Below are 25879 nucleotides of genomic sequence, written 5' to 3'. Positions count from 1 at the left end.
TAATGTTTTATTAATGAATCCGTGTTTTTGAAAGAATCTGTCTTATGAATGACTTATTCATTCATAAATGAATCAGCCTCTTTGAACAAATCAAGGTCTCTAACTATATTCATTAAAACAGGCATCTCAGTTGCATAGACTGCTTGTGTTTAGAATGCTAAGATATAAAGTTTAAGTCATAATTATTTGCCCCCTGTTTATTTTTTCCCCAATTTCTGTTTAATGAAGAGAAGATTTTTTTTTCAACACATTTCTAAACATAATAGTTTTAATAACTCGTATCTAATAACTGATTTATTTTATCTTTGCCATGATGACAGTGAATAAAATATATTATTAAATATTTTGAGGACACTTCTCTACAGCTTAAAGGCTAAACTAGGGTAATCAGGTTAACTAGGTTAAGGTAATTAGGCAAGTTGTTGTATAACGATGGTTTGTTATGTAGACTATTGAAAAAATATAGCTTAAAGGGGATAATAATTTTGACCTTAAAATGTTTATTTATTTTTTTATAAATGCTTTAATTCTAGCTGAAATAAAACTAATAAGACTTTCTCCAGAAGAAAAAATATTATCAGACATACTGTGAAAATTTCCTTGCTCTGTTAAACATCATTTGGGAAATATTTAAAAAAGAAAAAAAAATTCAAAAGGGGGGCTAATAATTCTGACTTCAACTGTAAATGTTTCAAGGGATTCACGTAATGAAAATTGAATTAGTTTTAAATAAATATTACATCTGCTCTAATAAATTTAAAATTTATCCTAACGATTTTTATTTTTTATTTTACCTTGTCTTATAGGTTAACTACATACCCTTATCACCTCGACACCGGCTTTTCTCCTAGTAGATGGTCCTTATTGGATTTGCTGTGCGTTGATAGTAGCTGCTCTTTTCATTTTTTATTTATAGGTTCTTCGTGGGTTCTCGCTGTCAGATCTGGAAGGGTTTGTAGAGGAACAGGAGAAGCAGGTGGACGGAGGTGTCAGGAGTCATTTTGCAGGAGGAAGACACGTGAGAGAGCAGAGACCTGTAGAAAAGAGAGGACGAGGAGCAGGTAAATCAACTTAAAATTCCAGAGCATAACATCTTGTTAAATTCATGTAGGATAAAATGTCAATAAACTTTAACTCATAGGTCTCAAACTCAATTCCTGGAGGGCTGCAGCTCTGCACAGATTTGCTCCAACCGTTTCTAACAAAAGAGTCATGAACACTTTCACCTTCTGCACAAAACTGTGCAGAACTGCGGCCCTCCAGGAATTGAGTTTGAGACCTATGCTTTAACTTAAAATATAGATTATATTTGAGGTTGATGAATGTTGTAGACCCAGTCAAACAGGAGATGGCAGTATAGTGTTGATGAATTGCATACTGATTAAGGAGCAGTTGTAGCTTTAATTAATTAATGCGATAGATCAAAGCATGTATTTAATCTTACACTGACAGTTTTTGATGTTTCAAACCTTTGTGTGTTTGTGATGGAGCAGACACGGCTTTGGCAGACATCGCTCTGAACATATTGTGTTTGCTGATGAAGGACCAGTGGAGCTGGCTGTGTACGGAAAACATCCAGAAAACCATCAGGCTGCTCTTTGGCACTTTTATTGAAAGGTGAGGTACCTGACTTAGTTATGAGTGGGTAAATATAATGTTATATATGTAGACAGATATTTATATGTAGACAGACACAATGATCTACATAACAATTAATCAGACATATTTCACTGTTTAGACTTAAAATGAAAATTTCCTCATCATTTACTCAAACTCAAGTGGTTCTAAACTTTTATGAATTTCTTTCTTCTGTTGAAAACAAAACGATTCATTGTAGAGCAGTGTAAAAAGAAAGTAAATGATGACAAATATTTCCTTTTTGGGTGAATGATCCCTTTAAATTCAATTCAAATCAATTTGTGTTTATTTATATAGCGTTTTAGAATGTAGATTGTGTCAAAGCAGCTTAACATAGAAGTAACACTGATCTTCAACTGAAAACTAGACTGACACAGTTTCAGTTTAATTCAGGGGTAGTCAAACTTTTTCATATGAAGGGCTAAAAACCAAAGATCACTGAGCACTGTGGGCCAAAGGAAAGTATACCAAACTGTATTACATTAAAATTGTCATGGATAATTTCCTAATTTACTTCATGAGATTTAAAAGTTAATAGAAAACATCACTTTAAACTGTATTAACTAATGCTGTATCACTTTTTTATTGAGTATAAAAACATAAACAATCACATATAAAGCAGTCGAGTTCCAAATACACTAGTCAAGCAGAATCTGCCTTTGCCTTAATTAGCTCACCAAAGTCTCTGCATTGTCGGGTGACAGCATGTACATTTAAACTAAATCTGGTTAATTTAAGCCGTTTAATTGAAACATTTAATTTCAGTTAGCTTTTAACAACTAAACAAACAAAGGGTTACATTAAATTTGAATTGACAATCTTGAAACACACTCCTCATTCTCCCTCTTTTCTCAAATGGGATGATGGGCCAAACCAAGGGTTACTATGGGCCAACTTTGTCCTGCAAGCCCTAGTTTGGACACCACTTCTTTAAATGCATAGTACTTTAAAAAAAAAAGTAAATTCTAACCATAATGTCCTTATACATTTTAGGACTGTTTGGTTCTTCCATGGAGAATAATAGGGGATATTTTATTATGTATATCTACAGTTGCAATAAGAATTATTAGCCCCCCTGAATTACTAGCCCCCCTGTTTATTTTCCCCCTTAATTTCTTTTTAATGGAAAGAGGATTTCTTCAACACATTTCTAAACATAATAGTTTTAATAACTCGATTCTAATAACTGATTTATTTTATTTTTGCCATAATGACAGTACATAATAATTACTAGATATTTTTTAGGACTTCTATACAGCTTAAAGTGACATAAGCTAAAGTGACATAAGCATAGGCTAAACTAGGTTAATTAGGCAAGATAGGGTAATTAGGCAAGTTATTGTATAGCAATGGTTTGTTCTGTAAACAATCAAAATAAAATATCTTAAAGCGGCTAATAATTTTGACCTTAAAATGTTTTTTTATTATTAAAAACTGCTTTTATTTTAGCCAAAATAAAGCAAATAAGACTTTCTCCAGAAGATAAAATGTTATCAGACATACTGTGAAAATCTCCTTGCTTTGTTAAACATTATTTGGGAAATATTTAGAAAAGGAAAAACAAATCTAAGGGGGTTTAATAATTATATTGCAACTTTATAGAAAAAAAAACAATCCTGGTTTTAAATTCAGATTAACTTGCATCTAAAATAAAAACAAAGTTAAAATTACAGTAGTTAGACAGGAACACAATTTAAATTTGTCTCTTTAAAAAGTTAATTGTTTATTACCTGTTTTAGTATGTGCTTTTGCAAATTCAGGACATAAAATTGTGTTCTAGCTAAACTAGACCTTACATTATTGTATTTTCTTTTTTTAATATTTGAAATGATTTAAAGAATATAAGGCCTTTTCATGATATTTTACACAGCTCTTACAGAACCGATTGAGGAAAAAAACAAAAACCTTCAAAAACAGAAAGTTCATGGTCAAAGTTTGAAAAATTGAAATCACACAAATTAGCATTTAATTGTACCAAACAATAACATTCTGCTTCCAGACAGGTTGTTAATGGTCATTCATTCCTCTGCTTTAATCAGACTTACGAAGTGGAAAATAATTCTTAGAAGCACGAAAAGCATATTTTTTTTGTTCATGCGCTGCTTTTACCCAATTAGAGGTGCAGTAAGGTGATTGGACTGGTTGATAACTGGCCAGCGAGCAATTCAACAAGATTGCATCTGGTTCATGAGCCTTGCGTCATTTGTGTGGGCCAGACATATGTAAGCTGTCATAAGATGTTAGAGAAGTGATGGCAAAAAAATAGCAGCACGTTGTGAAAAGACCTCATAGGCCACTCTGTCTGGTTCGCCGTATGGCCCCAAAATTAATGAGTCCTTTAGTTTAATGATTGTTATTTATTGTAGATAAGGCAACAATGTCAGCACCCTGCAAGCTGTCTGATAAACATTAGCAGGTCTACACGTGCTTAGAAAAGGACACAAGTGATTAAGTGATGCTTTGATAAGTGGGAGTGACTTTAAAATAGGCCTCAATTGGAGTGAGAATAGACAAGCAAATTGCCTGAGACTGTAACATTGCCATCTGATAATCCGTATTATCTGATCACCTGTTGATGGCTTTCTTACTCCAAAAGGAAGAATCATAACAATATGTGTGGGTGTGCTCACATTTCCTGTGAGCTTATGACTTCCTCCTGAGGATTACAGCATTTTTACAGCATATGCTGTCACTTCCCCAGAGTATCTCACTCTTCGTGCCAGTGCTAATATTTGTCGCACGCACAGTGAAATGTCAGTGCTTTCAGCAGGTTTGTGCTTTTCACTACAACTTTACCTAGAATGGATCACACTGGCATTTATTTCACACAGAGTACTCCGTGAAATGTTGTTTATTGGTTCAATAAGTAAAGTCCTAATCTAGAGGTGTGAATATATGCCAATGTCATTTCCTTCTGCTTAGTCCCAATTTCAGAGGTCGCCACAGCAGAACGAACCGCCAACTAATCCAGCATATGTTTTACGTAGTGGATGCCCTTTCAGCCGCAACCAAGTATTAGGAGAAACACCCATACACACTCATACACCAGTGTCAATTTAGTTTATTCAATTTACCTATAGCTCATGTCTTTGGACTTTGGGGGAAACTGGAGCACCCACGTGAACATGGGGAGAACACAGTTCTCCACACAGAACCGCCAACTGGCCCAGCCGGGACTCGAACCAGCAACCTTTTTGCTGTGAATGGACAGTGCTTACCACTGAGCCACCATGCCACTATATGCAAATTTGTGTGTGTTTAATGATTGGTCACGGTGGCGCAGTAGGCAGCAGTAGATCGCCTCATAGCAAGAAGGTCGCTGGTTTGAGCCCTGGGAGGGTCAGTTGGCATTTCTGTGTGGAGTTTGCATGTTGTCCTTGTGTTCGCGTGGGTTTCCTACGGGTGCTTCGGCTCCCTATACAGTCCATAGACATGCGGTATAGGCAAGGGCATAGAATTAGAATGGACGGAGGGGATGTGTCCCTACGAATATCCACCAATTACTGAAATGTCCCCACCAATAATTTAATCAACTTCAAAATAAAGTAATGCACCGTCAACTCCAACCAAGAACAAGTCAAGTTCGCTACTAGTTCACCATAATACTATTAACCAAGACAGTGTGATTAATTAAAATTCAGTTTTGATTTTGGCCTTCGTGATTATGAAAAACATTAATCAGGATAAAACAGTAAGTTGCGTCACACACCTATCTAAATCTCTCTATATTCATACCTCCTCAAAGCTCGAGTGCAGTAAAATCATGTAATTTGACTTTTGCAGCCTGGGACAGGATTGTTATTTGTATTATTAAGTGTTTATTTTATAGTATTAAGTATTTTAATCATGTTTTTTAAAGCGCAAAATAGAATTTGTGCTGTTCAATGCATGCGCTCTAGGTATGTATGTCCACATCAATGTCAAGAGCAAATCTACGCCCTTGGGTATAGGAATTGAATAAGATAAATTGGCCGGGGTGTGTGTGTGTGTGTGAATGCGGGAGTGTATGAGTGTTTCCCAGTGTGTTGGGTTGCAGCTGTAAAGGACATCCGCTGCGTAAAACATGCTGGATAAGTTGGTTGGTCATTTTGCTGTGGCAACTCCTGATTAATACAGTAAATGGACTAAACCAAAAAGAAAACGAAAGAATGAATGCTAACTTTGTTGCTGTTAGATTCATTCATGGCTTTATAGATGATCCACTAAGTGTTTGCATAAAGAGAAAGTCATGATAATGGGTAAAATATTTTAGGGTTTTGCTTTAAAACTTCATGTGATCAAAAAATACAAGTTAAAGATATAATTTACCTCAACAATAAAGGGATAGTTTACCCCAAAATAAAAAAAGAATAATTTACTCACTCTTCCCTTGTTCAAAAAGTTTCTTTCTTCTGTTGAACACAAAAGAAGATATTTAGAAAAATGCTGGTTGCATTGACTTCCATAGTGTTTTTTTTTCAGGAATTTTCCATAAACCAGCATTCTTTAAAATACCTTCTTTTGTGTTCAACAGAAGAAAGAAACTCGTAAAGCTTTAAAACCACATTAGCGAGAGCAAGTGATGAGGTCAATTTAATTTTTGGGTGAACTTTATCCTTATGTCATGATTTACTGACCCTATTGTCGTTCCCAATCCGTAAGATGTTCAGAACACAAAACAAGATATTTTTTTATTAAATCCAAAAGATTTCTGTTCATTGATGAAAGTCAGTTCATCCAAAACTCAGGCGCTTTAAAGTATTTGTAAATAAACACTCACTGGCCACTTTATTAGGTACACAATTTCTAATCTGCCAGTCACATGGCAGCAATTCAATGCCTTTAGGCATGTAAACATGGTCAAGATGATCTGCTGCAGTTTAAACCGAGCATCGGAATGGGGAAGAAATGTGTTTTAAGTGACTTTGAATGTGGCATGGTTGTTGGTGCCAGTCGGGCTGGTCTGAGTATTTCAGAAACTGCTGATCTACTGGGATTTTCATGCACAACCATCTCTCTAGGGCTTACAGAGAATTGTCCGAAAAAGTTAAAACATCCAGTGAGCATCAGTTTTGTGGGCGCAAATGCCTTGTTGATGCCAGAGGCTAGAGGAGAATGGCCAGACTGGTTTAGAAAGGCAACAGTAACTCAAATAACCACTCGTCACAACCGAGGTATGCAAAAGAGCATCACTGAACTTACAACAAGTTTTATAACATAAAGTATTATTAGTCTATGTCTGTAGTTCATATAGTAACGCATGGTGCTTGTAATGTCAAGGTGAATGTAATTATAATAGATCTGCCAAATGCATTGACAAAGATGTGACAATCTCAAACAGAAGTAGAAGGCACTAAAATCATTTTGTAGCTGTAAATTGACTAACCATTTGTTGGTTTGCATTTAAAAGCCATATGTATGCTCATTTTAATTCTTCATTAAAAAACAAACCATTTGTCTGCAGTTCTACTTCAGAAGGCCTTCTCTGGTCTCTTTGAGCATGTGTTTCTTGCATTGCTGTATTTAGAATTGGGATAAAGTTAGGATTTTGGCCTCGCCCTTATTAAAATGCCACACACGGAAGCCAAACTTGTTTTTCTAGAAAGGTTATATTAGGAGGGCCCCTTATGTCTGCTAAGTGATGTGACAGTTGATGCTGCGCTTGCCTGTATGACATCACCAGAACCAGACAGGTGTAAATTAGAGGGGCTAAAATCAGCATCTTCTGTCAGCTGAATCCAAAGCTATTTTCTACGCATGACATCTTCTTAACTATTCCTTGTGCAATTACTTTGGCATGCTTTTTTCCATCCAAGTGGGGGAGTTCACGTGTTTTGGGGTCAGTACAATAAATTGTTCTAAGTATAATTAGAATTGCTCCAGTTTTAAAGGAATATTGATTTTTGTTTTAATTGACGTGCACAGAATGTTCTTGAGTTGGATTTGAAGTGTTCAGATGCTGGATTTTAAATATGTGAATATGTGCTCAGAGGTTTGCTCAGATTACTTGAGTGGATATTGAGTAATTCACTGTTTGAAGCATGAGGTCATGGCTCAGTCTAAAGACCTCTGTGTGTTCTTTTAGGATTTTGATGCAATCTGTGATCATTAACTTCATGCACACATTGATATACTAACACAATTTGAATATTATAATATTTCTTTATTATAATTCATTATAATAAATACAGTGTCCTAAATTAATTTTCTTTTGTGTGTGTGTGTGTACACTACGTAACAAAAGTCTTTTCATCAATCCGAGTTTTAAGAGCATCTAACAACAACTTGACTTCTAGTTGATCATTTGGGAAAGTGGCAGGAGGTAGATATTAGTCATTCATGTTTCTTTTCGGCTTAGTCCCTTTATTATTCTCGGGTCGCCATAGTGGAATGAATCACCAACTTATCCGGCATATTTTTTGATGCCCTTCCAGCTGCAACCTATCACTGGGAAACATCCATACACACTCAATTACACACATACACTATGGTCAATTTTTTAGCAAACCCATTTCACCTATACCACATGTCTTTAGACTTGTGGCGGAAACCCACGCGAACATGGGGAGAACATGCAAACTTCACACAGAAATGCCAACTGATAGAAGGTAGATATTCTCTGATGAATCATCTGTTGAACTGCATCCCAATAATCACAAATACTGCAGAAGATCTATTAGAACCTGCATGGACCCACGATTCTCTTAGAAATCAGTCAAGTTTGGCAAAGGAAAAATCATGGTTTGGGGTTACATTCAGTATGGGGGCTTGCAAGAGATCTGCTGAACAGGTGGCAACATCAAAAGCCTGAGGTATCAAGACATTTGCGCTGCCCATTAAATTACAAACCACAGGAGAGGGCAAAGGTCAAGGTGCTTCAGGATTGGCCAGCCCTGTCACCAGACTTGAACATTATTGAGCATGTCTGGGGTAAGATGGAGGAGGCATTAAAGATGAATCCAAAGAATCTTGATGAACTCTCGGAGTCCTGCAAGAACGCTTTCTTTGCCATTTCAGCTGACTTTATTAATACATTATTTGTCATTGCAAAGATGCATGGATGCAGTTGTCCAAGCTCATGGGAGTCATACACAATATTAATTCTTTTCCACTGCTCCATGACTTTATATTCTATACTGTACATTATTTCTGTTCAGTGACTTTTGTCTCAGCAAAGTCACACCTTATTGTCCTAATTAAATAATCAAAAATCAAGGCATGAGTAAATTTTATTTCGGTAAAATAAGTGTAATCTAGAGGCTTTTGACTTTCATATAATCCACTTCTCATACCAAACGATCAACTACAGTTATTGTGTGTTGATCCTAACACTTGGATAGGCAACAAGACTTTTGTCATGTAGTGTATGTATATACAGTTTATAAAAAATATAAATTTATGCCACATTTCCCAATGGTCATCATAAGTGAGATGCTGATTTAGTAACTGAATGCAACTGTGAAACTGCACATAATGTATGTTCTTGATTCAGTGAAAAAAATCAGTTCATGGGAGTAATTTGTTTTAAAGTTTGACTACGCTGGTCAAGCTGTATGTCTCCAAAAACAACCAGTTCAAAAGAGCCATATGGTTTTCAGTCGAGTCATAGCATTCAAGCTATTTGTTGTTGAATCAGTGAAAATATTTAGTTTATGAGTCATTTGCTTCAGAAATCTTACTACTTTAGTTAAGCTGTATGTACTTGATTTTTTCAGGGATAAGGCTACATTGTTTACACTGTATGTGTTTGATTTAAATAAATGATTTTAGGTTTCCTTTTTTAAAATTTGGCAGGGAACAAAAGATTGAAAATGAACCCTTGTGGCTAAGTCTGGCTTATTTACAGTTTTTAATTGTTGATAAATAAACATTGTCCCTGTTAAATTAAATGACAATAAATAATCAGTTAATACGATTATGTGCTTCACAAATCTGAACACTTTGCTTAGCTGTATGTTCGATTCACTAAAAAGAATGAGTTATTTATTTCATAGATTGTGTTACTCTGTTTGTTATGGGAGTCAGAATACACTTGTGTTTTTGAGTCGCTGAAAAGAATCAATTCATAGTAGTCAAATCTAAATAGAAAGATGCATCTTGATATTGACTTTCTATTCCATAACTTTCAATATTGTAATCAAATTCATATTCACAACTTGGCTACAGTATGTTTTTTGATGGGAGCAGAAGCTTTAAAAGAGTACATTACATAACAATGAATTCCAGAATTAACACAGTTCCTCAGAGCTGCAGGGTATTCTTTCCGTTTTAGCCACCGTGAAAAATTATGGCCTGTAATCAGGTTATTTTAATTTATATTAAGCTCTTTCCAGAAAGTGCAAAATTCCTACATTTATTATTTATAAAATGTACTAGGTGTCCTATCATAGAGCTTTTCAACAGGATGTGTGAGGCCCTCATGTCTTCAATCACTCCTGACCCCATCTGGTAAACATTCGACTGTCAAGTACAAACATTCGGCACAATATGTCGTTGGGACCTAGAGTTCCGGAAATTTATAATAATATGGAAACAGGCAACAAATATCAATCCCTAGTAACTTTCTTTCTTCATCTTGCCTTATTGAAAGCCAAGACAATGTTGGACAGACATATGGTAAGACTTGTCTTCTTTCTAATAGTCATTTTAGGACCTTTTCCGTGAGGGAGGTTGACTTCAAAAGTGTGCCTAGATTTAGATAAGTCATAGAGCCAGGGAGAAAGCTAGAGCGAGATCCTCTTGGGTTTGTTCTTTATGTTAGCATCTTGGCCTTGTAAAACTGGCATAACTGTTTTATAAATACACACACTTTAGGCCAGCTCATAGTACAGTCTGTTCATATGTCTGCTTTGCATATATATATCATGTGAGAAGACCATTTTCACCTTTTGCCAGTAATATGTTTGTTTAGTTTGGCCAAGCATTTTCAAGCTGTTAGCGAGTGTGTCTTATCTGTCTGGTTTCACACTGAATCATTGGTCCCTCAGCAGCTATTTGTTCAAGTGGATCAGCTTGCCGCAGGATAATCATGAAAGCTTTCTGCTGGCTGTTCCAGATTTGGGGAGTTTCTGTGGTGCTTAGCTGGAGCAGAGTCTGGGAACTTATGGCTCTCTAAGCATGTATTGGCATAGCTATTGATGGAACATCTTCAAACAGGGTTATTATGTAACGGTCTTGGTCCATTTGCCTCCTTCTGTGTGCTCAATGTGTGTGGCGTGCCTTGGCTTCATGCTTTGCACATGCACTGTTGATGAATACTGATGCACAACGAGCCATTGGTCATAGTCTCCTCTTGCCTCTAGAGTAGGTTGCTGGAATTATAGAATATTATAGGCACACATGCTTTATTATTCTTTTAAAAATATAAAACAATGTATTAAATGCAATGTAATTTGCTTACTTTTACTTATGAATGTGCACCATTTTTGTTTGTTGTCTAAATAGTGCAAGTAATATGTTCACACTGAAAATACACACACAAAATAAGAAGTGCAGTTAAAGTGTGTAACATTGAACACATCACCTATTGTGTAGTGGAGGGAGCTTCAGACTCTAATACACAGTAAAAATGCTGGGCTCTACACAACTGATTTGTGTTGAGACAGCATAAAGGAATTAAGTCATTATTTCAACAATTGAATCAACTTATAATTTTTTTTACACACAACAATTAAGTCGTCCCCCCTAAAAAACAAAAGAATTGTGTTAAACTCATTTTAAAGGTGCAGTATGTACGTTTTACACCCAGTGGTTGATTTAGGGATTGCACTCATGCATCAAAACACATTTCACTCCTCCTTTTCTGTCAAGTGCAGGCAAGCAGGTTGCCAGATTGATGTGTGCCAGACTATCGAAAATAAAGCCTGATTTGAACCATTTTCTAACTAAAAGCAACTACACATGATAGAAGAAATATTTTCCATACTAAAAGGAGTTTTTGTCCTAACGCACACCTGGCATTTATATTTTATAAACAGCTTCTATTTCTCACAGGTGAACAATGATCACCTCAGGTACACCTCGTGCTTTTTTCAGTTTTAATGCTAATTTTACCTGACATTTATTGCCATACCACTGAAAGCTGCAGCAGATATTTCACCTCAGATCTTGTAAATAAAACAAACCGTTTGAAAGTTTGCAGTGTAGTAATTGATTACCACAGCAAATCTCGTCACGTATCTTGTTATTACCCAGGGGTACAATGTAATCTGCTCATCTAATGTTGACTTTGATAATATTTATTTTATTTGCTAATTAATAACCACCTCATGTGGAACTCTGTATCTGCATCTCATTTCGGAGGCTGTTACCGTCCACCAGAGGTCGCATTTCAGTCACTGGCTCATGCTTAGAGAACCTTCCTGACTGAAGGATTCAAATACGCTGTTTCCCATGAAGGTAACCAGAGGTGCTGATACATGATTGGCTTAACAGGCAGCGGAAGTTCACTTAACATGTTTCTTAAATATCTGCAAACATATTTCCTGGCAGGTGTGTTGAAGTTAGTTGAAGCTAAACTCAGCAGTACACCGGCCCTCCATGCAGGACCGAGTTTGGACACTCCTAGTTTAACACATTCTTCAAAGTATCTTATTTTGTATTCAACTAAACAAAATGGTCTGGAACAAGTCAAACCTTGTTGGCAATGATGGCAAACCTTTTGTTATTAATTGTATGGTTTAAGCTTATGTATCAAACAAACATGAGATTTGCTTGTTATACAAAGTCTTTCATCAGTATATGCAGTTACATGCTTAAGAAAAAGATGAGTTTTGGGCTGTTTTTTCCCGTTTATTTAGTCAGGAATTCCTCTTTCCGGGTGAGGTTGTGAAGATCATTCCACTTTCAAGCAACAGTGAATGCAGATGTTCCGGAAAGTCATTTTGTACATCTCTGTGATTGTACCATGCGGCTCCAATAACTTACAAACCGCAGACTTCTGGAAGTGATGTAGACTTATGAGAGCAAGTGATGGTAGGAACGTGCAGTGCCCAGGGCTGTTCTGTATGCAGGTGTTGTTGTCTACAACTTGATACAAGCTGCAAACCTTATAGCCAGTGCAGAGAGGTAAAGAGCTTATTGAAGACTGAATTATGGCTTTGTTTCTTCCAGTGAGACTTTATACAATATGACACACTTTCTCATCTCATGCATTTGTGCGTTTTTTGTATCTTCCAATGTTGCTATATTTCACATATTTGACTTTTTATTGTGTACCACCCTGATAGGTGAAGTTGTGTACTGTCAGCCGAACTTCCACATGGTTTGGAGAACACAATGTGCAGCTTACCAGCCTGCAAACAGAAACACACACAAGTCACGCTTTTGCACTTGCGAACATTAGTACCATCATGTAATACACACCAGACAAACAACACGCTCCAGTCTTTTGTCAGCAGGGTGCTGCTGTCTGAGAATAAAATGTCCCACTGGAAATGCAAACCAAACGTGGCCTCGAGAATGTTCTTGCTGTGTGCACTGACATGAAATGCATTAGCCCTGTTGATTTAGGTGCTGACTGGATCCTGTTTCGTCTGGTCACTGGATTTGGAGATGCCCATTAAATGTGGTGGCATAAACACCACAGTGGGTTGTATATTTCTGCAGCAGACCTCATGTCACCACAAGAGCATCTTGGCTGGACTCATTTGTGTCTGTGTGTGCGGAAATCTTCTGTTCTGATGTTCTGTTTTGATGTTGCATCATGCCAATTAATTACAACTTATTCTGAGAACTACACCATGTGCATTTCCAGCAGGACAAGTCATAGATATAGTTGTGAAGATGAAATCTAACTGTATTTGGTGCTGAACTGGAGGTCACTTTGTGAACAATTTGCATTAAACGAAATCTTATTTTTGTCATTATGACAAGCTTTCTTCACTTAATAGCATTAGACCACTGTTGGCTGACCTTTCCAAACAAAGGCTTTGCAGATTTTCTGGAAATGATTTTGAACAGATGGAGATGACTTACTGCATGAATTCAGTTGTACAGTAACTGTTAAACCCTGGTCAGATGAGCAGGCCTATGCAGCACAGTTAGAGATACTGAACTAAATGAAGGTTATTCTGTGTTTTGACGCTGTTAGTTCTGCACACAGTACAGATGTTATTATGCAAAATACAAAATCAACTCTTAAAAACTACACCAGAGCATACCACAAGGGGGCAGCACACACAACTGAGGTTTCTGTCTTAAAGGGATAGTTTACCCAAAAGTGAAAATTCTGTCATCGTTTATTCACCATTGACTTGTTCAAACCAGTTTGAATATTTTGGTTTTGTTGTCATTCTATGAATGTAAATGGTTACTGGTTTACAACAGGGGTGTCCAAACTCGGTCCTGGAAGGCCAGTATCCTGGAGAGTTTAGCTTTAACCCTAATCAAACACACCTGAACCAGCTAATCAAGCTCTTATTTGGTATACTACAAAGTTCCTGGCAGATGTGTTGAAGCAAGCTGAAGCTAAGCTCAGCAGGACACCGGCCCTCCAGGACTGAGTTTTGACACCCCTAGCTTACAACATTCTTCAAATTATCTTATTTTGTGTTCAACAGAAAAAAGGTCTGGAACAAGTCAAATGTGAGTAAATGATGACAGAATTTTCCTTCTTGGGTGAACGATCTCTTAGCAACTTCTGAAGTCAAAGTACCTACTATTTCCTTTGTTCCGCAAAGATGTAATTTACTTAGTTTAGGGATTGGCATTCTTTATACAGCTGTCTGTATGTTTTAGTCAGACATCTGACATTTTGTTAAATGATCTGAAAATCCGACTGATTCAGTATGACAAGTAACTGAATCAGATTAGATCAGTGGCTCATTCAGCTGTCTTTACTGTTCAGTCGAATGATAATTCAAAGCACACAATAGACTATAACACAACAGAACTTCACGTGGAGAGGTCTATGGTGATCTACATGTGGTTTTCATATACTTGAGTATTTTATGCATAAAATAATGCATTTAGAATGATCTTGATACAAATACAATTCAAAAAGTTTGGGGAAACAAATCTTAAAGTCAAATGCTATTTTGGTTTCTGCCTGGATTTTGCCTACCAAAATTAAAAAGCCTCCCAAATCCACATGCAGAGGTGTAAATGCAAATGTTTGGCATCATTTTAAAAAACACTCTTTGAATTTTCATAAAACACTGTCGAAAGTGATTTTAATACAGTAATTGTATAGGTTGTCCGTGTTATAATAAACCCCTCTAAACTTAAATTAAAACTTAAATTTAAAAGAGTTACTTTTAGGTTCTGTGTGATCTAGGTTGCTGTAATAAATTGTGGTGGTTCCTGCACATGTCAGTAATCAAAAGGAAAAAAGGAAAATGTCTCTACCATAATCTATGCAAAAGTTATTCTATTCCAACTGATGAGAGAACGGAACCACTTATGGGGATGTTGGACCAGTATGGACTTTTAAAATTTAAAGAATGCGGAAGTAAATGACGTCACGGAATCTGTACCGGGTACGCAGAGTTTTTAAAGGGAAATCAACAATGCATTTATTTAATCAAAAAACAGTTTGATATATAAAAGTAAAGTAAAAAAAAACTGAGGTATGATTAAAAACTAAATCAGACAATGCAATTTTAATACAGTTGAAAAGAACATTTTTTTTTTCTTTTTTGATGACCAGTATGTTCAATGCTTACTGTATTTTTGATCAGGCATTCTTGCTGAAAAATTCATCTCAAGCCGAAACTGTTACAGTGAATAGCAGCGTGTGATAGTACTACAGTAGTTCTTTTTGTTTGGATGAATTAAAAATTACCTTTACTTCAGCTGAGTTAAATTTTAGTAAGGATTTTGACATGTGTTTTAAAGCAATGGTTTTGTACAGAACTTCTCTTTTGAACCTGCTTGTTTCTTTTTAATCTTTTCACTTTTCTTATTTCCTTATATGCACATACATAGGCATGAACACACACACAGATTGTTAGATTAAAAACCTGTCTTTCAAAAGCTCACATTTGATTATTATTCTATTTATACTTGTACTAGAACATATTGTTGTATAACCCAGCACTTTGAGGGTTTTTATGTTACCTGAACTAATGTCTTGCCATATTTTCTTTTATGTCTTGGCAGAAGACTGTCTCATGAGAATCAACATCAATAAACTATTTCTCTGTATGTGAAGGGAGCTTAGGATAAAGTACATTTTGTGGGAAAAGAGAAAGTAAAGCAGAAAGTCATATTTCATTGCAAAAGTCTAGTACTTTTTTCATTGTGCAATGATATTTGGACGATCATCATTTGGAGCTGTTAGGCGTCTGACTGAGGTTATGTCACATCTCAAAATTTGTTCTTTAGTATGATTCAGTGCAGAAACTCTACACTGTTCATATTCCACAAGCTCATTCAATATTTAAACATGAACAGCCGTTACTATAATTTAATTCATCATCTTTCATTCAGGACAGAAAATCTTCCTGTAGTCAAATGTCGGTGGAGCATAATTATGTTATTCGAAACTGAGAATTAGGGATTGTGCTGCTTGAATACTATAAAACTCTTCTGTATTCAAATGTAATTCTGTTTAATTTTATCTATGTTTTGTTTGCATGAAAAAATTGACATTTGCCAAACCAGTCCCTTTACACACATCTTAGAAAATGATTAAATTCATTGCATAATGCATGCTATGCCAGTAATTGGCAACTTCACATTGTAAAAGAAAAAAACACTACATGACAAAAGTCTTGTCACCTGTTCAAGTTTTAGAAACAACAACTAATAACTTGAATTCTAATTCATCATTTGATATCATAAGTGGCTTATATGAAAGGCAAAGGCCTCTAGATAATGCTTATTTTACCAAAGTAAAATATGATCATGCCTTGATTTTCTAATTGTTTCATTAGGACAGTAAGGTCGGATTTTGCTCAGACAAAAGTCTTGTCACTGAACAGAAATAATGTACAGTACCGAATATAAAGTCATGGTGCTGTGGAAAAAGAATTAATATTGTGTATGACTCCCATGAGCTTGGAGAACTGCATCCATACATCTCTGCAATGACTCAAATAACTTATTAATAAAGTCAGCTGAAATGGCAAAGAAAGCGTTCCACAGGACTCCCAGAGTTTATCAAGATTCTTTGAATTCATCTTCAATGCCGCCTCCTTTATCTTACCCCCAACATGCTCAATAATGTTTATGTCTGGTGACTAGGCTGGCCAATCCTGGAGCACCTTGATATTCTTTGCTGTCAGGATCTTTGATGTGGAGGCTGAAGAATGAGAAGCAGCGCTATCCTGCTGAAGAATTTGCCCTCTCCTGTGGCTTGTAATGTAATGGGCAGTACAAATGCCTTGACCTCAGGCTGTTGATGTTGCCATCCACTCTGCAGATCTATCGCACGCCCCTATACTGAATGTAATTTATTTATTTTTTTACCAAACTTGATTTCTGTAAGAATCTTGATGTGGGCTTCAAAGGGTCTTCTGCAGTATTTGTAATGATTGGGATGCAGTTCAACAGATGATTTATCTAAAGTAATGTACCTTCTGCCACTTTTCCAAATAATCAACTAGAAGTCAAGTTATTATAAGTTATATTACTATTTGTTGCTCTTTCAACTGGGATTGTTGACAAGACTTTTATTAGGGAGTGCATGTATCAATGCACATAGCCATTGACTGAACATGTGACACTCATTTCTATGAAAAAAATAAATAAATTGTTACCTGGGGCAATAGTGCTGAAATTGTTCATTATTATCAATTCCTATGGAGTTTTTCAGTGCTTATACTAAATTATTTGTCAGTTGCACTTTAATTTAGAGTATTTGTACTTAATGTGTACTTACCTGGGTCATATAGCAACCGAATTTGTTAATTTAACTCGGGTAGGTTCAGGAATAGCATCTAGCTTTTACCTAATTTAAGTAATCACTATGATAATGTAATTTGTGCACATCAATGTTAATTTGTTCATTCATTTTCCTTCTGCTTAGTCCCTGATTTATCAGGGGCGTCACAGCATAATGAACCACCAACGAGTCCTGCATATGTTTTACACAGCGTATGCCCTTCCAGCCACAACCCAGTATTGAGAAACACCTATTCACTCTCACATTTACAAACACAGACTCATACACTATGGCCAGTTTAGTTTATCCAATTCACCTATAGCGCATATCTTTGGGCTGTGAGGGAAACCAGAGCACCCGGAGGAAACCCATGCGAAATGGGGAGAACATGCAAACTTTGCACATAAATGCCAACTTGCCCGGCAAGGACTCGAACCAGCAACTTTCTTGTTTTGGGGTGACAGTGCTAACCACTGAGCCATTGTGCCACCCTCCACATCATTATTTCTATTTTACATTTTATTTCTTGTAATTCACATACACTTTGTAATCTTGAATCAAAATGATTCCCCTTCCTCTTCAGACTTCGCTTCTCTGATGATGTGTTTACTGGCGTGAGGATGGGACAATTTGTCACTCAAATGAGATTAACCAATGGCAAACCTCAACCATCCCAAAATTTTCCCATGAACCAAATATAGCTCAGCACTGCTTTTTTTTTTTTTGCTTAAACTTTTTAAAAACTCAGATGTCACAATAGGTTAGAAATGACTGTCAAAACCTCAGGATTATGAATCATTTAAAAAGTTTGAACAAGTAAAAAAAAAAGCTTTGTTGAATGAATTGTGACTAAAGTAAGTCCTTATTCCTGTCCTTGTGCTTATCTTTTATCCTTTTGTTGTATGTGTTTTATCCTTTTGTTGTTTGTAACTTTATTCTTATTCTATTCTAATGTGTTTTGTGATTTTAGGTTGCCTAAAATTGGCAGGGAGCAAACAGATAAAAACTTTCCCTTGTGGCTGACTCTGTTAAATACGTTTCTAATCAAAATAATAAAGTAGGCATACAGCTAAACTAAAAGTTCAATGTAAAAAAATACAACAAAAATATATTTTTGTAAGAGTATATTTTTTACTCTTATTCATTTTTATAACCTGCCATAAATTTCTTAAAGGAACTTTTTAGTGAACAATTCTTAAATGAACTGTTTTGTCGTAATGTAAAGAAACATTTTTTTTTCTCTGTAAAGAACGTTTTGTGCACTGAACATGTACTATTGATGTTAAGCGTTCTTCCAGAAACCATTATTTCAATACAAGAGTGTATTAAAGAGTGTAAGAGACTGCCAACAAATATAATGCAACAACATTAATTCATTTTCCTTCAGCTTAGTCCCTTTATTCATCAGGGGTCGCCACAGCGAAATGAACCTCCAACTTATCAGCATATGTTTTACACAGCGGATGCCCTTGGAGACAGCCATATACACTCATACATATGGCCAATTTAGTTTATTCAATTCACCTATAGCACATGTCTTTTGACTGTGCAAACTCCACACAGAAGCACCAACTGACCCAGCCGGGGCTCAAACCAGCGACCTTCTTGTTGTGAGGAAACAGCGCTAACCACTAAGTCACCATGTTGCCCAATGCAACAGCATGATAAAGACAATTAAAAAATAATAAACATTGAATGTTTTTCGTTTTCTCATATTTGTCTCAAAAGTTTTTGGTAGGTTGAACATTGATTACAACCACTGTGCAGATGCCAGTATGTTTAGTCTGTGTCTGTGCATGCACAATGTCTCTGCATGTGTTTTTTTTTTTTTTTGGCAGTGACCACTTCAAAATCTTTCAAGGAATGTGTATCAGTCAAATTTAGTTTGAAGTTGCAGTATGTTTATGCTTGTGTGTCTGTCTCCGTGTTCTTTGTGTGGAGGAAACACACATCATGCTGGCCGCTATTCCTGGAGAGGAGGCACGAGACCCTGGAGACCAGTTTAGCTCCTCGCTGTCAATCACTCAGATAACATGCAAAGAGCTCAGAGAACATGTGCACAGCACGGCAGAGAAGTGGAAAAATAAACAGTTATGTTCAGCCAGCTGTTAGCAGAACACTGGCCTCTCCTGACCCGCCGCTTTTGAGCTGCTCTCATGCACTTGAGGAGTTTATTGTGCTTCCTTTGCCTGATTTTGGAGTCTGCAGTTCTGTTCTAGTGGTTCAAGTTTGGTGTGCGCAATATTAGCCTTGAGTTTGCAAAGAAAGTAACAGATAGGGATAAAGATAGAAGCGATGACAAGGCCCAGCTGGAGTGGCAAGGAATAGGTTGTGGTCCAGTGCAGTGGAGATTCGAGACACATATATCACATTTTCAGACAGGAGGAGTCGAGGTGCTGAAGTCTGTGTAAAGACTTTGACTTGAGCTGCTTGTCATTGCGTAACTGAGATTAAAAAAATAAAATAAAACTTGTGTCTGTACTAAGACGAAGTTTGATATCAGTTTCACATTATATTGTTATTTAGAAACTTAATTTCTACATATTTTGGTATATTTAACGTACAATTGTATTTTTTCCTAGGAGTCAGAATGCTGTTTTTTTTTGATTTCCTAAAACAACTTAAAAAAAAAAAAGATTCAGGAATTAGACTGTATTGGTCCTGCTGTGTTTTTGATTTTACTGAAACTATTCAGTTCATAAGAGTCATTTGTTTCAGAATTCACTGCTCATACTCTGCTCATGCAAGGTATTTGATTAAGGAATCTGTCTACACAACTTTTTTCTCATTGACTAAAAAGACCTGACACACAGTGGTGCCCAGCAAACACACAACGTCATAAAACATTAATATTAGATTCAGGTTGTGATATCAGTAAGCCAAAATTCAATATCTAGCCTGCTTCTAAGAACAACCTTATTTAGATGTCCAATAATGACGTTGATGTTTGGTTGATTTTAGGTTCTGTTAGAAAGTGACAAATTCAACGTCGAGCCAAAATCTTAAAACCAACGTCATATTGATGTCAAATACTGACATTGATTCGTCAGGTATGGCATCCAATATCCAACATCTGATAGATGACATAGTGGTCACATCAAAAAATGTTGATATTTGTTTGATTTTAGGCATTTATGTCGACCTGACATTGGGTTCTGATGTCAACCTGATTTTCATTGGCAATGCAATGGCTTCACGACGTTGGGGAACAAAACACCAATTTGACGTCATGTTGGCGTCTTGTGTCTGCTGGGTGTTAAAGGCCATTTCGGTCATCACAGTAAACATCCGTCATCTTCTCATCAGTGACAGCATCTAAACAGTCTCTGGGTCAATGTGTGTAAAGATTTTGGACATCTACTTGCACACTTTTAATGCTTCCAAACAGTTTGATCTATTTATAAAACGCCCATGTCTTGAGGTAGTTCGTTATGATGCGATTTACCTTTTATGTGCGATTTGTTTGGACAGGAGGAATCACAGGACTGAAGAAAAAAATTAAGTAGTGACTGCAGGTTGAGGGAAAGTAGTGGAGTAAAAGTGCCAATACAGCACTAAAGCTACTCAAGGGAAAGTAAAAGCAGACATTTTTTAAAACTACTTAGTAAGTTACAATTTCTTCCCAAAACTACACGATTACAGTAGCTTGAGTATTTGTAATTTGTTACTTTACACCATTTCTGACACATAAGAAATGTTTGCTTTTGTAGTTTTTTGACTACACTTCATCCTGGACATTATTAAAAATTTGCAACTTATTGCGATTATTTATTTCTGGAATCAGCTAATGCTGTATGTATTTGATTGTTTACAAAGAACTAGTTGATAGGTATCATTTATATATGAATTGGGCTACTCTAGTCATGCTGTATTTCCTTGATTTCCTTGGGTAGCGCTGTTGCCTCACAGCAAGAAGGTCACTGGTTTAAGCCCTGGCTGGATCAGTTGAAATTTCTGTGAGGAGTTTGCATGTTTTCCCCATGTTGGCGTGGGTTTCGTGCGGGTGCTTTGATTTCCCCCACAGTCCAAAGACTTGCGGTAAATGTGAATTGAATAAGCTAAATTGGACGTAGTGTATGTGTGGGTGTGAATGAAAGAGTGTATGGATGTTTCCTATTGCTGGGTTGTGGCTGGAAGGGCATCCGCTGCTTAAAACACATGCTGCATAAGTTGGCGGTTCATTCCGCTGTGCAACCCCTGAATTATAAAGGGACTAAGCCAAAAAAGAAAATGAATAAAAGAATGAATTGACCTCCCTGGACTGTAAACAAACCGTGTCAGCTCACATCAATGAATATAAAAAAAACACATTGTAATTATAGACAGATGAGGGTGCAGGACCTTTACTTCATTTTTATACATAAATCACTTCAGATTACTTAAACCTATAATAAATGGAATGGTACATAAATAAACAAAATAATTGTATGGCTTTTAACAAGATTTTTTTTTTATTGTTTTTGCGTGTACTCAGGTGGTTAGATGTAGGCATAGGCCACCTGACCAGCGCCCCATGCTGGGTGATCTACCTACGGGTTCTCCAGGACGCGGTGTGGCCTGATGGTGAACTGCCTGCGGTGCCACGTCCCGAGAGGAGCCCAGAGCAGAGAGAGAAGACCAGACTCCAGTGCCTGCAGTGCCTCATGCAGCTGTTCCCAGGTCAGTTCAAACATGCAGCATTAGAACAGCTTCAGAATTAATGAGCTGGACTGTCTTCAGACACATTTGACAATAATCACATCCGCCAATGTGAGCTTTGAAATTCATGTGGTGCGTGTTTTCATATTAATGTGGAAAATGCAAGAATCTCATAATGACACACAGTTGTGTATATGTTTTTTTGTGAATTGTAGAGTTAATTACAGACATGCTGGGCTCTGAGAAATGCAGGCTGGTGTGGGAGCATGTGCTGGAGTCTCTACAGGACCAAAGTATAAACAGGTCTAATAATTTCAATTCACATTATCAGAGTAATAACAATATCCTATATATTTAGTGCCTCTATTATGCTTGTTCAGATGACATAAAAGGCCTGCAAGGTTCCAGGATGAAAGTGCGTAATATGTAAAGTAATCAATAAAATCAGATATTTTAGCCGGGTACTCCAGTTTTCCCCACAGTCCAAAGACATGCAGTACAGGTGAATTGGGTAGGCTAAATTGTCCGTAGTTTATGAGTGTGTGTGTGGAAGTTTCCCAGAGATGGGTTGCAGCTGGAAGGGCATCCGCTGCGTAAAACATATGCTGGATAAGTTGGCGGTTTATTCCGCTGTGGCAACCCCGAATTAATAAAGGGACTAAGCTGAAAAAGAAAATGAATGAATAATGAAAGATATTTTCAGCACAAACATGTGTAAGTTTGTTACAAATCAGCATAATGCCAGCCACCAGTTTTTAACTAACTGTCTGAGAACAATTTGTCTGCATATACCCTCAATCATTGTAGTTGTGGCCTGGAAGCACCTGGAAGTTGAGGCCTGGAAGAATTTGGTTCATGCTGTCCACATTTTAAAAATGCCTCTGTTTTTTAGATTGCAAAATCCACTAGATTGCTAAGTCCACTTTGCCTGTACTCCTATCGGCAACATAAGCTCATTCTAAAAATGTAGCCCTAAATACATTTCTAGAGATTTTGAATTGTGTAGCCAGAGTTTGAATGGCTGCATTTCATCTTTAAAACGCTACAGGGTGGTATGGACTGTTACAAGTTTGTCCACTATCTTGCCAAGTACGTCAGCGGACTTGAGATGCAGAGAGGAGTTGACCGCGACTACGGGGGTTTGAGCATACCTGTCAACATTGGGATGTGAAAATAAGGGGTATGCACACCATAATAAGGGATTGCCCCAACAAATTCTGATTAAAGAACAACGAATGAATCTGTCATTTATTAAGATTTTTGATTACTTTAAATAAGAGGTGTCACTTTAAAAATGCACACATCTAACATTATATTGAAAGCATTCGACTGCTTTCCTTACTTTTTATGCTCATTTAAGACTAAATTAGTTGTGTTTGGAACCCCCCCCCCCCCCCCCCCCACCACCACCAAAATCGACATCTTTAGATGTTATTATTATTAGTTATGTGTATATGTCTGTTTAAACATGCACCCAAAAGCCAGACTTCCTCTCCGCTTCAAATTGCGTGTACAGAATCCTTTTGGGAAACAGCGTCTATTTATCACTATGGAGCACGTCAGCTGACAGTCATGCACCATTATATGACTGTTTTGAGGAATGTATAGGATGGATGACGGCACCTGTAATCAAAAGGATAGAGAATCACGTCGTTTTTAATATTTATTTGTAAGTGTTTTTATTCCTAAACAAAGCGAAAGCACAGAACAGACTCGCGTTTAAGAGCAAGGGGCGACCCCTGGTGGTTCGGCGGTATGGGTTGCGTATAGGGAGGCTCCGCTGTTCAGAGAAAGACTGAAAATACGGGAGAAATACGGGAAAATACCTTTACGGGATGATAGCAGGATTGAACTGTAAAATACAGGAGAATCCTGGGAAAAACGGGAGGGTTGACCGGTATGGGTTTGAGCCTGGTGAAGAACAGTTCCAGAAAGCAGGTAAGACAAAAACAAAAGCTAAAAAAAATAAATAAACAAGGGTGAAAATGTGGTAAAATCTGAAAATGTAGTAAAAATCAGGTGAGGGCTTTTTTTCTGGATTGCTTTTCAAAACACGGTTGAGTTTGGTTGGGTATAGGGAAGTGGGTGTGTGCTGGTCAATCGATGTCTTTTAAAACACTATTGGTTGGTTTTGGGGACAGGGTTGGGTGGGAGTTATTGGTCGGTTGGTCAGTCATTCAGTCGACAGCTACAGGATTTACGTGAGAAGAGCAGGCGCGAATGGCACTCGAGAGAAATCTGAGATCTCAAAAAGCATACACAGCGGCCACTGGTGGATTCCTGTTACATAATTGGCGTTCTTCAGATTTGTATGTAGGGCTGCGTTTTCAAAATGAGCCTGGGTTGCTCGTAGGATGAGGACAGCCACAAATTGTTACCATAAAAGCGGCTTCATTGATGTTATTCATATTGCTGTGCTTAAAATGGCTGAAATTCATCTATGGTAATGGATTTTGGTTTCCAACATCCACTGCAAACGGTGCACCAATCACAACAACCAAAATTAGCCATCTGACAAATCGTAGAAGAGTAGGCTCTTAGAAAGTAAAGTTTTAGAGAGATTGTATCTTTGAATTTACAGATTTTTAAAAAAAGAGGTCGTTGATAAATAAAATATGTGATTTCAAACCTTGGATGACTGCAAATCTATTATAGGAGACCTTCAAAATGAGTTTATTAAAGCATAATGGGGGCACTTTTTCCAAATAATTGTATATGAATTGCGTCCTGATGTGTGTTGCGAACTTAAATGTGTGTTGTTTGTATGGGGCTGTGCAGGCATTTGGTCTACTGTATCTTTGACCTGCTTCTGGAGTTCCTCGTTCCGGAATTTTCAGATGAGTTGTTCCAGAGGTTTTTACTTCAGAGTCTCCCTGGGGATGTCGAGAGAAAACCATCATCTGCCTGAGGACACAGTGTTTCTTTCCTCCCTGTTTCTGAATGCAGTGTTTTTCGGATGAGCACATTTTGATGAGTGTGTGTGTGTGTGTGTTTTTTTAGTCTGTCTTATCAGTTTGGCTGGCTGCTTGACCGGCTGCTTTTGTCTCACATACTGAATCTGACTCACAGTCGGTTTCATGTGGGTTATAGACTTTTAAAAAAGATGTCTGTTTCCTGTTATTTGTGATTTATGAGTTTTTACAATTTCAGATTGCATTATGGGACCTTGATCTCTGCTCTGACAACGTTAGATGTTTGAAAAGCTGAACAAAGTGACTTTCATTGACATTTTTAGTTGTTTAAAAAATATATATTGTCTGGGTTTGTCATGTAAATTTTGTTTCTATATTTATTATTAAGACTACTGAACCGGTCAATAAAAGTCACATTTAAAAATTAAATACTCCTTCTAATCTTTTACATTCTTTTTCTGAGCCTCTCTATGAACTTAAACATTTCTGAATGCAGAGCAGTACTCATATCGATTCTTTGTTGTGCATAATATCTGTATTCATATTCTAGCAGACACACATCAGCACACATTTTCCAATATATCCTGTCAGACAAACCTTAGATGTCTGAGATTGTTCATGGACATTAGCATTTGTCAAATAAAAGATTTATCATTGCTGGGAAAAGAGCTGTTTTTTTCAATTGTTTAATTTGTGTTCGCTGCTCTTTGTGTTTTATAGACAAAACATGGAGAGGGGTCAATCAAAATCTGTCTGTTTGGACATCAATGTCCTCCCTGTGCCTCTTTGAAATGAACAAACAGCAGATGCACTCTATAGGTATGTCCAAAAGTATTAAGGCATTTTAAATTTAATAAAAATTTGGCTGACTTGAATAGGACACTAA

At 36.8% G+C, this 25879-nt stretch overlaps 1 protein-coding gene across 3 annotated transcripts in view; it reads left to right on the top strand.

The window, feature by feature from the left end:
• snx19a (sorting nexin 19a) overlaps positions 1–25422 on the top strand; it is a 41446-nt gene extending 16024 nt beyond the window's left edge. For 2 of the 3 annotated variants that reach the window (XM_087250994.1, XM_087250995.1), the window contains 5 exons: positions 917–1061; positions 1494–1617; positions 21918–22102; positions 22297–22384; positions 24860–25422. In XM_087250994.1, the coding sequence (XP_087107120.1) occupies positions 917–1061; positions 1494–1617; positions 21918–22102; positions 22297–22384; positions 24860–24989 (672 nt within the window). In that variant the 3' untranslated portion in view covers positions 24990–25422. 3 annotated transcript variants of the gene reach the window in all.
• Positions 25423–25879: the final 457 nt, after the last annotated feature.

This window comes from Danio rerio, chromosome 5 (assembly GCF_052040795.2).
Source record: "Danio rerio strain M-AB ecotype USA chromosome 5, GRCz13ab, whole genome shotgun sequence".
Taxonomy (NCBI): Eukaryota; Metazoa; Chordata; class Actinopteri; order Cypriniformes; family Danionidae; genus Danio; species Danio rerio.
Note: the sequence above shows the minus strand (reverse complement) of the source record. Positions and strands in the feature narration are given on the sequence as shown.